General features: G+C 49.8%; 1 protein-coding gene across 8 annotated transcripts in view; it reads right to left on the bottom strand.

Annotated features, from left to right (window-relative positions):
* Positions 1 to 782: 782 nt before the first annotated feature.
* The window catches only part of BCAS3 (BCAS3 microtubule associated cell migration factor), a 590,230-nt gene continuing 577,933 nt past the window's right edge, over positions 783 to 13,079 (bottom strand). For 7 of the 8 annotated variants that reach the window (XM_014581354.4, XM_075904719.2, XM_075904717.2 and 4 more), the window contains one exon: positions 783 to 1,706. In XM_014581354.4, the coding sequence (XP_014436840.1) occupies positions 1,683 to 1,706 (24 nt within the window). In that variant the 3' untranslated portion in view covers positions 783 to 1,682. The remainder of the gene's footprint in view (positions 1,707 to 13,079) is intronic. The other variant, XM_014581355.4, reaches the window with a different exon arrangement.

Raw genomic sequence — 13,079 nt, 5'->3', positions numbered from 1 at the left:
GAATACGTAACATGCGCCCACTGAGATTATTAAAAGAAAATAACTTTCTGTATTAAAACTAAAGAACAGAGAACCAACGAGGGATGTTAGTTTTAGTTGTTTAAATGATTAACCAATAAGCCTGATCTTATCAATGAATCCAAACAACTTTAAGCACTCCACCCTCCCCGCCCGCCTTGCTGCCTCTGTATCAGAGGCAGCAAGGGTGGGGGAGGCAAGAGCTGGTGCCTGTGCAGAGCTGGCTTTTAAGCCAGCTCCCCAAGAGCACTAGCTTCTGCAGAGCTACCTGTCTCCTGCGCTCCATACAGCTGCCTCTGATAGGCAGGCGTGTGGAGGGTGAGGGGGGCAGGCGGGAGCTGGTACACGTGTTGATGCCAGGTGCCTAATTTAAGCCATCCATTTTGAAAAGTGTGAACTGGCATCAATGGCTAACAGTTAAGAATGCAACAGATCGAGTTTGGTGCTTGTAGGTGGGTTTAATTAAGGCCTGGAAAGCAATGTTCCCTCTAATTTTTCCATGTGTGTGCAGAATACATTTTGTTATGTGCACCCAGGCATGTGCAGATGTGCACCACGAATAAAAACAAATGGAGGCAGTGGGCTCCACTAATTAGCTGGGTGGCATTTTAATCACTCCTGTGTGGCCGCCCAAGCACTCAACTTACAAGGAACACTGCTGGCAAGTCTTAATGCTGGTAAATACACACATACTATTTGGTACAGGAATATATATGGAGCAGACATACATCCTTACTAACACCACGGGAACACTGACATTAAAGTGGGTTTGTTTGAACTTCGATTTATTCAATGACACATGCACATTGGGACAGCTATTGGCATTCCAGTGAACAATTTTTATAACTGAATATGAGATATTTATGACTTTTAGTCAATTAAGTACATTTCTAAAATACATGACTAGAATAAAACTGGATCAATAAAGATAATTCCTCCCAAGAACAAAAAGAAACTTCTTCACTTGTAATACTCCTGGCATCAATTAATATCAGCAGGGAACCAAAGGAGGAACTGCAAAGAGATGCAAAAACCAAGTAATAACATATCAGCCCTATTCGCCATTTGTCTTGTAGACAGTCCTCAAGTTTTCACTCCCATCAGTTCCTTCTTCAATGCTCCTCAGTTTTGCCAACAACCGAATTCACCAGCTGAATGGCTTAGTCACCCCAAAGTTCTGTAGATGCCCCTTTTTAAACATGAAAACGTAGGCAAGGGTTGTAAAATCATGTGCTCAACCCAAAATAGTTCTAAAAGCATTTCTCCTCTAAACGGTCTCTTCCTGAACACACCAAAGAGAAGCCACAAAACTGTAAGGAAAAAAGTCTCCTCTTATCAATATTGCACAGGAAAACAAACTCAATATTTTGTCAACATATGGTAGGAAGATTTTAAGCAGAAGAGTTGTCGATATTTATTAGTGTAACGAGAACCATCCAGCGTGGCAGCTAACCGGTGGGTGACATACACATCAAAACTGTTTAGATGGAGCGACACTTGGTTAGCCAGTCTGAATCTCTCCTTGTATGTTTGGCTAAATTAAGGGAATCCTGTAGGGAAAAGACTTAGCGGCTGGTTTTCGTTTGTCGGGAGGGGTGATCTATAACCATCAAAGTTGCGAGGAATGCTTCCGCTGGTGGAACCAGAACTGTTACTCAGTGTCTCTATGCTTCCTTCTCGCTGAAGCTCTGAAATGGAACAAGAGAACAGGCCCTGGTTAATGTTTCAGATAAAAGACCGATGGTTGCCATTAGAAAGCCATTTTACTGACAAATCTGTTTATTGTACCGCTGTTCTAATGCTGCATTCGCTCGTCATCCACCTTTTACGGGGTGATTTGATGAAACGCTTCAGAGGCATTACAGTTACTTGCTGGGTTTGTATTTCAGTCTGAATACACATGGAGTCTTATTAAGGCATCTCACCCTGGGAATTCAGACCTAGCATCTGATCGCTTCCTCGGGGGTGACTAGATTGAGTCGCCCTGTGTTAGGATTCAAAACTGGAGATTTGCAAGACTGAACTAAGCAGAACGCTAGACGTCCTATTGACAAACCTGGGCGTAATGACACATAACAGGCAGCTCTGGGGAGGTGTCCAGAATAGAAAAGGAATTCAGTTGTGAACCTTGCTAACAGTGACCGGCTGAAACAACCGCATTCAGCCTAGCTATTTACAAAAGGGGTTTCCACAACTTCTTTGCACTACACACACAGTGGAGAGCATCTTTGTGGTTTCTGGAGCAAACAGAAACTACAGACATTCCTGCAGGCTTGTCTGCTACGCCTGATGCCTCACAGCAAAGAAGAAAGCAGAAAGGATCATGCTTAGCATCCATCTAATTTGCCTCCCTAAAAGGGCGACGAAACAGCTGATTGCTGGAAGAGCCTGTGCGCAGCTCAGGGCCCCGCGGTTACCAACATTTCAAAAAGATTTATTCCCCTCTCGCAATCCCACACATCTTCCTTCTCGGGCTGCTCTTTCTCTTTTGGTGTGGGCAGAACGTTTCTCACTCTGACGCCGGGGGAGCCACTGGGCTCCAAGCGCTGACTCGGGGGCGGCAGGCAGGCAACGTGGCCGGGCAGCCAGCACTCAGCGATGGCACGCAGCGGTGACATTAGGCAGGGCCACACAGACAGCACAAGCGTCCTCTCTCAGCCACTCAGGGAGAGAGTAGCACAAACATTCTGGTGTGTTGCAAAGCCAGGGCGCCGTACTCTGTTTGTATTCAACCTTTACTCAAGCAGGGGGGATAGAAAAGGGGTAAGATCTATGAACTACTTGGGCTGTGGGAAGGGGGCGGAGGCAAACAAACCTCAGGCCATTGCCCAGATTGGTATAATGCTGAAAGGCACTCCTGGCACCGTGGGGATAGGGTCAGGAGAAATGCATGATTGACTCAGAGTTTTCCCTATTGACTTCCATGGAAGGGATAGGAAGGACTAGGAGTAGGAACAGAATCATAGAACCATAGAGCTGGACGAGACCTCAGAAGGTCAAGTCCATCCCCCTACCCTAGGCAGGACCAATCCCAACTAAATCAACCCAGCCAGGGCTTTGTCAAGCCGAGACTTAAACACCCCTAGGAATGGAGACTCCACCACCTCCCTAGGTAACCCATTCCAGTGCTTCACCACCCTCCTAGTGAAAGAGTTTTTCCTAATATCCAACCTGGACCTCTCCCACCACAACTTGAGACCATTGCTCCTTGTTCTGCCATCTGTTACTACTGAGAACAGCCTCTCTCCATCCTCGTTGGAACCTCCCTTCAGGAAGCTGAAGGCTGCTCTCAAATCCCCCCTCACTCTTCACTTCTGCAGACTAAACAGACCCAACTCCTCAACCTCTCGTCGTAGGTCATATGCTCCAGCCCCCTAATCATTTTGGTTGCCCTCCGCTGGACCCTCTCCAATGCGTCCACATCCTTTTTGTAGTGGGGGGCCCAGGAAGAAGGCCTATGGGATAGGAAGTAGGTATGTAAAATCCCATTTAATTGGTTAACCCCGTGTTTCTCAAACTGTGGGTCTCGACCCCCCGGGGGGGGGGGGTCATGAGCAACTTAGAGGGAGGTCAAGGTATCACAAAGTTTGAGAACCCCTGGGTTAATCAGTTAAACGTTACATTCGATTAAAGGGGGCAGGTGGGCCCCACCAGATAACGGTAACTAGTAAGCCTTACCCATTAAGGGTGAGGCTTACTGGTAAACCAGTTAACCATTAACATCACTAATAGGAAGTGAGCAAGGACGGCAGAATGTAGGTGAGGGTATGTCTACACTACAAAGTTAGTTCGAACTAACGGACGTTAGTTCGAACTAACTTTAATAGGTGCTACACTAGCGCTCCGCTAGTTCGAATTTGAATCGAACTAGCGGAGCGCTTAGTTCGAACTAGGTAAACCTCATTTTACGAGGACTAACGCCTAGTTCGAACTAGCTAGTTCGAACTAAGGGCTGTGTAGCCCTTTAGTTCGAACTAGTGGGAGGCTAGCCCTCCCCAGGTTTCCCTGGTGGCCACTCTGGCCAACACCAGGGAAACTCTATGCCCCCCTCCCGGCCCCGGCCCCCTTAAAGGGGCACGGGCTGGCTACGGTGCCCGTGCCAGGTGCAAGCCTGCCAGCACCCAGCTAGCAGACCCTGCACCTGGCACGGCACAGAGCCACCCACCCGATGCCCCCCAGCCCACCCCCTCTTGCCGGGACCAGGCTGGCGGCTCCCGGGAGTTTGCCCTGGACCGCAAGAGGCGGGCACCTTCCTGGGCTAGTGCGGACATCGTGGACCTCGTCCACGATCTCCGCACTAGGCACAGGAAAGTGGCCGTCTAGGGCAGGAGAGCTGCCAGCCTGGCCACCCAGGACCAGGTGTGCATGAAAATCAAGGGGGTCCACTGAGACCCCCGACACTGAGCCCTGAGCTTACAATGGCCGTCCTGGGTCAGACCAAAGGTCCATCTAGCCCAGTAGCCTGTCTGCCAACAGCGGCCAACCCTAGGGACCCTGGAGGGGATGGACCGAAGACAATGACCAAGCCATTTGTCTCGTGCCATCCCTCTCCAGCCTTCCACAAACTTTGGGCAGGGACACCATTCCTACCCTCTGGCTAATAGGACTCCATGGCCCCAACCTCCATGACTTTATCTCACTTCTCTTTAAACTCTGTTCTAGTTCTAGCCTTCACAGCCTCCTGCAGCAAGGAGTTCCACAGGTTAACTATTTGCTTTGTCAAGAAGAACAACTTTCTCTTACTAGTTTCAAGCCTGCTACCCATTCCTTTCCTTTGGTGTCCTCTAGTCCTTCTTTATGGGAACTCAGGAAGAACTTTTCTGAATGCACCCTCTCCACCCAACCCCTTCTTTTAGAGACCTCTATCCTGTCCCCTCTCCGTCTCCTCTTTTCTAAGCTGAACAGTCCCAGTCTCTGTAGCCTTTCTTCATCTGGGACCTGTTCCCAACCCCTGATCATGTTAGTTGCCCTCCCCTCTCCCAGCCTTTCTCTTCCCCTCTCCCACCTCCTTTTCCCAGTCCCCCCCAGTTTTGTTCAATAAAGACAGAGTCAATGTTGGAAGAAAGGTTATCTTTATTTTGTACATCAATAAGAAGGGGGGCTAGGGAAGGGTAAGTGGAAGGAGGTGAGGGAGGAATGGGGTACGAGCCCCCGATGGGGAGGACTGGGCTGGCTCTGCGGGCTTCTGGGGGTGGAAGCTCTCCTGCAGCCCCCCAATTACTCCCTCTCCCCAGATGGCAGCCTGCGGCAAGTGCAGCCGGGCTGATGGCCGAGTGGTGTGATGTGCCCAGTGTGGGCACTCAGGGCACTCCAAGCCAGAACTTCTTTGCAAGCGGGGCACCCCTTAGAACTGTGTGTCCGGGGTGGGGGTCGGGACCCTTTAAGCGCAGCCCTCGGCTAGCCTGAGACAGCATCTCCATGCTCTAAGTCCTCCTTTTATGCCCTGCCGGCACTGCTTCCAGCCATCCTTAAGCCCTGTCCAGAGTCCACTCAATGTGGACTTACTAGTTCGAACTAGCAAAACGCTAGTTCGAACTAGTTTTTAGTTCTAGATGCGTTAGTTCGAACTAGCTTAGTTCGAATTAACTAATTCGAACTAAGTTAGTTCAAACTAGCGCTGTAGTGTAGACGTACCCTGAGCGACTACGTTCTAATCCCTGGCAAATGTAACTATCTCTGCCATTCACAGACTTTCTCTCATAATGGGATTCTAGCTCTTTTATAGACACTAGGGGGCCATGCCCCTTTCTATGCTCGCCAACTCCCCTCTCACAGGGGTAGGCAAGCCTGGTTCTCCCCCCGGCCACTGGGGAAGGCCCGGCTGCGGCAACACTAACCTGGGCTCCTTAGCCCCCAGCCCTGAGGTGCACTAGCCCGGGGCCCCTTCTCCATCCCCTTGCTTCTCCCCCCACTGCCATGGCAGCCCACGTCCCTTCTTCCCAGCACCCACGGCTTAACCCTAGCCCCCCCACTCCTGGTCCAGGCCATGCCAAGCCCGACCCTCTTCCTGCTTTCCCCTGGCCGTTGGGAAGGAGAGGGCAAAAGAGGACCAGGCCGTGGGTAGCCCCGGACCTCCACGTGGGCCCTCGGAAGGGCCAGGCTGGGGGTGGGTGAGGCTTGTTCCTGCGGGATGCAGAGTGATGTAATGACGTCCCTCTGTCGCCCTGCAGGAAAAACTTTTTTTTTATATATATATAGAGGGAGACTATGGCAGTCCCTTGATTGTGCTGAGACTCAGAGAGAAGGACAAACCCGTAAAAAAATACACGGCTCCAGCAACAAGCTTTGTCACCAAAACCAACACGTCCCACCCAAGTCCTGGTACACCACTGCACAGTTCCTCTGAGCAGGAACATAAGGCACCCATAGGTCCATTTGAACTGACTAGCCCCACAGGAGCCAAGGGCCGCCTTCTCCCCACATCACGGGGAGGTGGGGCAGCACCACACCCCCTCAGCATAGGGAGGGTGGGTGGGCATGCATGGCCCCAGCTTCCCCGGCCCTGAAGCACAGGGAAGGGTGGGCACACAACACTCCGCCCTCAGTAGGCGTTCTGGGGGCAGAGTGTGAGCAGGGTCAATGCCCTCCCCTGCCTAGCACACCCGCCACCCATGACGGAAGCAGTGGAAATAATCGGCACGGGTTACACGACAAAACAACCCGGCAGGAAGTCAGTCAACCTGGAAGCCGCAGTGACAACGAGGCGAGCTGTGTTAATCACCGTTTTCTTGCCAGCATCTGGTTAGGAACGTACAATGTAGCACACGTCTTCGTTTTCCTTCACATTCTAACTGGCCCTGGCGTGCTGGAAGTTCAATTCATCATTTCAATGAGAAAGGAGCGGGGTGTCCCCCACGAAGACGGTGCAGGTCCTGCCTGATTCGGTGCTTTTCTCTCCCCTCACGCACAGCTGGCTTTGGGTAAATGTCTCACGTCAGAGCCCTCACTCACACTTGCCATCCCCAATCAGAGATCGCGTGCCGAGGCCCCAATCAAACACTGGTAGGGCGCTGAACTCCTTATTAGGTTACTTTTCTCTCTTCCCCTCTTTCCGTTTTTTTTTTAAACCAAAATTGATTTCCAGGCAAGTGCGGCGTTTTCAGTTGCAGTATACAAAAGGAAGAGGAGGCATTTATTTTTCCTCAGTGCTGTAGACTCTCACAGCCCGAAAGCGGAGCAGCAGAATGACAGCGTCTAGGTGGGGTGAAGAGTCCCTGACTCCTGGAGATACAGGCTGAAAAGCTCCACGACTCCAGCCTTTTTCAGTACAAGAGCCTTTGTATTTGCCATTCCTTGGTGATTTACTTAGTACCTTACAGTGGTATTTTTTTCCCCGAGAATCTGAAGGGCCTGATTTTCCGGGTGCTAAGCAACGCTAGCGTCTGCTCGTCTCTGTGCTGGCTGATGGAGCTCAACCACTTCTGAAAATCAGGCGGTTGAGCTGTGTGTATTTTACTGATGCTACGAAAAGAAAAACCTTTCCATCAGGGTATGTCTACATGGCAGAGCTTTTCCGGAAAAACGACACTTATGTCCACACCGCAATTGCGTTCTTTCGACAGAAAGTCGAAAGAATGCAGGGGTTTCCCTGACAGCGGTAAACCTCTTTCTATGAGGAAGAAGCCTTTTTCCAGAAGTGCTTTTTCGGAACAAGGCATGTGTGGACAGGGAAGAGGGGTTTCTTCGAAAGAAGAGGCCTCCAGGAAAAAGCACTGGTGCCCTGCTGGCCACTCCACCCATAGTAATCACAACGTAAATACGAGATAGCGTCCAATCAAGGTGGACGCTCTCTTTCAAAAAAGCAGATTGCTTTGGCAGTGGGCTTTGGCTGTGTGAATGTCTCTTTCGAAAGACGTTTTTTCGGAAAATCTCTTCCGGAAACGCTTCTTCCGAAAGAAGCCTGCAGTCTAGACATAGCCTCACAAACCAGTGTACAGTCACTGCAGACGAGCACTCTCGGTGGGAGGCGGCCTGCATTACTTCTCACCACTACTGGGGGTGCCGTGGGGATGAACGTCACAAAGAGTGAACGAGTGGATGGGGCACTGGACTGGGAGTCAGGAGATCCAGATGCTCTGCCGCTGAGCTCCTTGTGTGAGCCCTGGGCAAACTGCTTCACCCCTCTCTGGCTCTGTGCCCCATCCCACCTTTTGGCTGGCCTGTTTAGACTGCAACCTCTCTGGGGCAGGGCCAGTCTTGCTAAGCGTTTGTACAACGGGGCCGCTGGGGCTACTATAACACAACGATCGACAAATCAGGTTAAAATGGGAATGGACAAAGTATAATGAGGCTGAAGCAGAAATAAAGACCCACGTTCTGGCTGCATGCGGGAACATCTCAGAAAACCAGCAGGCACTGGGTGGTAGTTTTCACCCAGAACCGTTCTGTCTCCAGGTAGAATTCCTAGGAGCAGCACCCACTAGCTACCTGGACTCCTCTGAGGACCAGCTGGAGCTGTCTGTGTTCTCCGCTCGGGGTCCCCCTTTGGCACAGGTGCTAGAGGCAGAGGTGCTGCAACACCCCGGGGCTTGACGCGGTTTCCATTATCTCCAGGGTTTTACAGTTTTGGTTCACTGGTTCTCAGCACGACAATTGTTCCAGCACTTCTGGCCTTTGGAGCCCTGATCTGAAACCTCTGACCTCCCTGTAGTTTCATTTGCTGTCTCCTGGATTTAGCAGATCCCCTTGTTTTTCTTCCGGCTCTTCCCCTCTGCAGAGGGGGAGGCCGTTTTGGTTTCACAGGTGGATTCCTTTGAGGGTTCTGTCCGGAACTCAGGGACCAAGTCGCCCTATGGACATTCTGTTCTGTGCTCCAGCGAGGAGCACTGCAGGGCTCAGGGGACATGGGTCTGCATCTCTGTGAGGGTACGTCCCCAAGCCCACTGAGGCACAGTCCTCCTAACAAATTAATCTTAGTGAGCTCAAACATTTCAGCTTTCCGTGGACGCTTGTTCTGGAAGCAATGACACAGCAAGATGGAGCAGCAACATGCTTGGATACATCAGGCCACATCTCTACTAGTGGGACTGGAGATCAAGCTTCTGGCATTTGATTGAGCAGGTCTAGTAAGGACCCACTAAATCGATCACTGAGGGCGCCCCCATACTCTTCAGTTTGTGAGGAGTAAGGGAAGCCAATGAGAAAGTTTGCTCCTGTTGACCTCCCGCTGCGGAGACGGTGCCAAGTGTGACTTAGGTACTGACATCGACTCCAGCTGGTATTTACGTCGCTGGAGTAAGCCAGCCTTCCGGGTCTACTATAGACCTGGCCGAAGGTACCTTTGTCGCAAACACAACTAGAGCACAACTCTAGAGGAACCCAGTCTCCCCAACCCTGTGTGGGACTCTTGCACAATGCATATGGGGAGGCTGCTTCCTATTCTGCCCTCAGAGCAGTTCTACAATGTGGGGTTAGGCATTTCAAGGTCACCATAGACCAATCCCATTGGAAGTATGGCAATGAGACTCATGGCTGTTCCATCAATGGACAAAGTCAGCCTGGCCGCTGCCTCCCTGAATGTCAATCAGACAAGGAAGCAGATGATCACAGAAGTGTAGGACCAGAAGGGATCTTGGAAGGTCATCTAGTCTGGTGCCCTGCACTCAAGGCAGGACTATTTAATAACTAGACATCCTGACAAGGACTGGTAGAACCTGTTCTTAAGAACCTTCAATGATGGAGACTCCAACACTCCCATAGGCAAAAGCATGGGTGGTCAAAAGTCAACATGAGCTCCATTCTGATGCTCTGCCAGGGACAACAGAATGTTCTACAATCTTGAAGACTGTCCTCCGGTTTCTGGGGTACAGAACAGGGGACAGGCGACGGATAGGGAGCAGAGGAGTACAAAGTGCTTATATCCCATCAACAAACTGTTCCACACCACCAGCAGTTGGGAGGGGAAGGGCCAGATGTCCTATCTATATTCTGTAAAAACTTCACACCAGCAGCTTCCATGACCTGCTAGGACTCCCGTGTGTCACGAGAGGCAGGCCCATAGAAAGGCTACACTCTCATTAAGAGACAAATCATTGTATAGTATTGCATGGGGACCAAAGCAGTAACCTTCACAATAGCAGGACCCTTGCTGATTACAAGGAAAACATCCAAGGGCAAAATCCTGGATGTACTGAAATCAATAGGATTTCTACCCTGGATGTGAATGGAGCCAAGCTTTCATCTTGCATTGGTAGATCCAACATGTGGCCATCCTTCCTTCTCTGATATCTCATTGCACAGTCCATGCCAACCTCCCAAAATGTCTATCTCCCCCACAGCACGTTTTTCAGTATTGCTGCAAACCAACTCCCGAGGTACTTATCAGGAACCCAGCAGAAGAAAGCAAAGGGCATGTGTACAAGAGCCAAACTCAAAAGTTGCCAAGACCACCTAAGCTTCCAGGGAGAATGCTATGAGCCATCACGAGCACACACACCTCTCCTTTAGAATGGTTTTCAAATAATCCTAAAGAGGAGTCAATTTAAATAGATTTCAGCATTTCCATTTCAAACCTCCTCTTCACTTCATGTATGTACAGTCCAAAGGAAAAAAACCCTCTACCAATCAAAACCCTTGAAACGAGGCATTAGTGTGAGACTTAATTTATTAACAGACACACACATTTTTAAATGCTATGTGTTTTTCAAGACAATAAAAGGTTCCTTGTCAGATACGGTTTTGCTCTCTCAAAAATTATAACATAAGAACGGCCGTACTGGGTCAGACCAAAGGTCCATCTAGCCCAGTATCCTGTCTACCGACAGTGGCCAGCACCAGGTGCCCCAGAGAGGGTTGACTGAAGACAATGATCAAGCAATTTGTCTCCTGCCATCCCTCTCCAGCCTCTGACAAACAGAGGCCAAGGACACCATTTTATCCCCTGGCTAATAGCCTTTTATGGACCTAACCTCCATGAAATTATCTAGCTTCTCTTTAAACTCTATTATAGTCCTAGCCTTCACAGCCTCCTCTGGCAAGGAGTTCCACAGGTTGACTACACACTGTGTGAAGAAGAACTTTCTTTTATTAGTTTTAAACCTGCTCCCCATTAATTTCATTTGGTGTGCTCTAGTTCTTCTATTTAGGGAACTAATAAATAACTTTTCTTTATCGGCCCTCTCCACACCACTCATGATTTTATAGACCTCTATCATATCCCCCCTCAGTCTCCTCTTTTCTAAACTGAAAAGTCCCAGTCCCATGCTCACGATGAAAATGGAAAAATGGTAGATGTTGGAGATTTTTATGTCGTCCCTTTTCCTTCTTTTTCAAATCTACTGTTTTAAAAGAATGCAAAAGAATTAAAACAAAAACGCCTTTAAGGAATGTGAAGGTTGCGACCTAAACCAAGCAAAGCCAGTGGATTTGATGCAGATTTCCAAAGGTGCAGATGGGCACTGGATGCTTTTGTACCTTTGAAAATCTCCCCCCTAAAATTTTGTTCTTAACTATTCCTCTTACACAGTGGGGAGGAGGGAGTACACATCTGAAATATGCATGGATCTCAAAAGTGACATCATGCTGGGGACATGGATGGCTCAAGGGATAATGAGCGTTGCTAGGTTGCCAATTCAAATGCAGCCCACATTGGCAGTGCCCCGAGATCTTTACTATTGGATGACCCATGTGATGTGTATCTGGCAATCGGACTGGATGTTCCCATCAAAACACTCACTTTCCCATGTGGACTTAGCTGGCGATTTCATCAGGAAGAGGAAGGACTGGATGGGTGTGAGCCTAAGTGCTGAAGAAAGAGGACCGTTTGTGGACTGTGTTATATTCCTTACTCAGCCACTAACTTCCTGTGTGATGCTGGGCAAATCTCAGGCCTAGTCTACACCAGGCCTGCTGACCAGCAGTGGGGGAGCTAAAGGGGGTATCTGCCCTGGGGCCCAGCCATTCAAAGGGGCCCACAGCTTCCTACCTCTACTGTAGCAGTGTCTGGAGTTCTGGACGCTTTAAATCGTCGCTGCAGTGCCGTGCTGCATGCTCCACGCGGCTCTGAGGGCTGAGGGGAGGGCGCCATGCTCGGGACCATGCTGAGGGCTGGCTATCCTGGCCCCGCCCATTCTGCCCAAGGCCCCATCTATTCTAGGGACCTGCGGACGCTGTCGGCTCCCCTGGTTTAGACTAGGAAGTTGGGTTGGTATAGCTACACCACATGTTGTTGCATAGCTACAGTGTATGACCCGTGACTGTGCCGGACGTGTGCTGTGGATAAGTCAGGGTTCAGCTCACTCAAAACTAAAGTCAAACCCAGAGTTCCCTGCAGAAGGAAGCGAGCGAAAGGCAGAAGGGAGGGCAGCCCGAGCTTGGCACGACCTTGCTTATGTGGGCTGTGTGAGGTCACAAGCTCAGCATTGCTCAATGGCTGGGAGACAGATCTGTCCCTGGTGTCTTTCTGTTGGCTTCCGTGGAGTCATGCCAGGAGTGGACTCGGCCCCAGGTTGTCTGTAGGTTATTGCCTCTCCATTTCCATAGGTATATGCTGCCAAGATGTATTAACTTCCTTAAACGTGGCAGTAAAACAACTTCTGATGATACACTTTAATGGGCCTGTACGTTAGCCAGCAAACTGGGTCTCACATAAAACACATTATGGCTCCTAGATTTGCTGGCTACTGGCGATAACTTCAATTTGCTTCTGCTGAGGCAAAAGAAAACCAGTGTTGAGGTTGCAGGGTCTGCAAAACGGAGAGGAGAAGGAAGAAGGGCACCTCCAGGAGTTACTGAAGGGGTCAAAATAACACAAGACCTCTTCTTGTGGGATGTCCACCATCAAAAATATGAAATACTGTGAGAAGACCGGCACTTGTATTATTTTGGCTCCACAAATGGCTCCCGGAGGCATTAAAAAGTCTGTGAAAAATAAACACAAACACAAATAAACCCTGAGACTGGAAACATAAATACTAAAGCCCGCTCAGATCCCGAGAGGAAATGACTCACCGAGTTCTGATTGGCCTTAAAAAAATAGGCAGAAACATCTGCTGAGGAGATGAGGAGAAAGCCAGTTCAGGGAAGCCGGTCACAGCCCTCTCCTCGCTTTGGATGCTCAATGT

Source organism: Pelodiscus sinensis, chromosome 21 (genome assembly GCF_052426305.1).
Source record: "Pelodiscus sinensis isolate ZL-2025 chromosome 21, ASM5242630v1, whole genome shotgun sequence".
Classification (NCBI taxonomy): domain Eukaryota; kingdom Metazoa; phylum Chordata; order Testudines; family Trionychidae; genus Pelodiscus; species Pelodiscus sinensis.
Note: the sequence above shows the minus strand (reverse complement) of the source record. Positions and strands in the feature narration are given on the sequence as shown.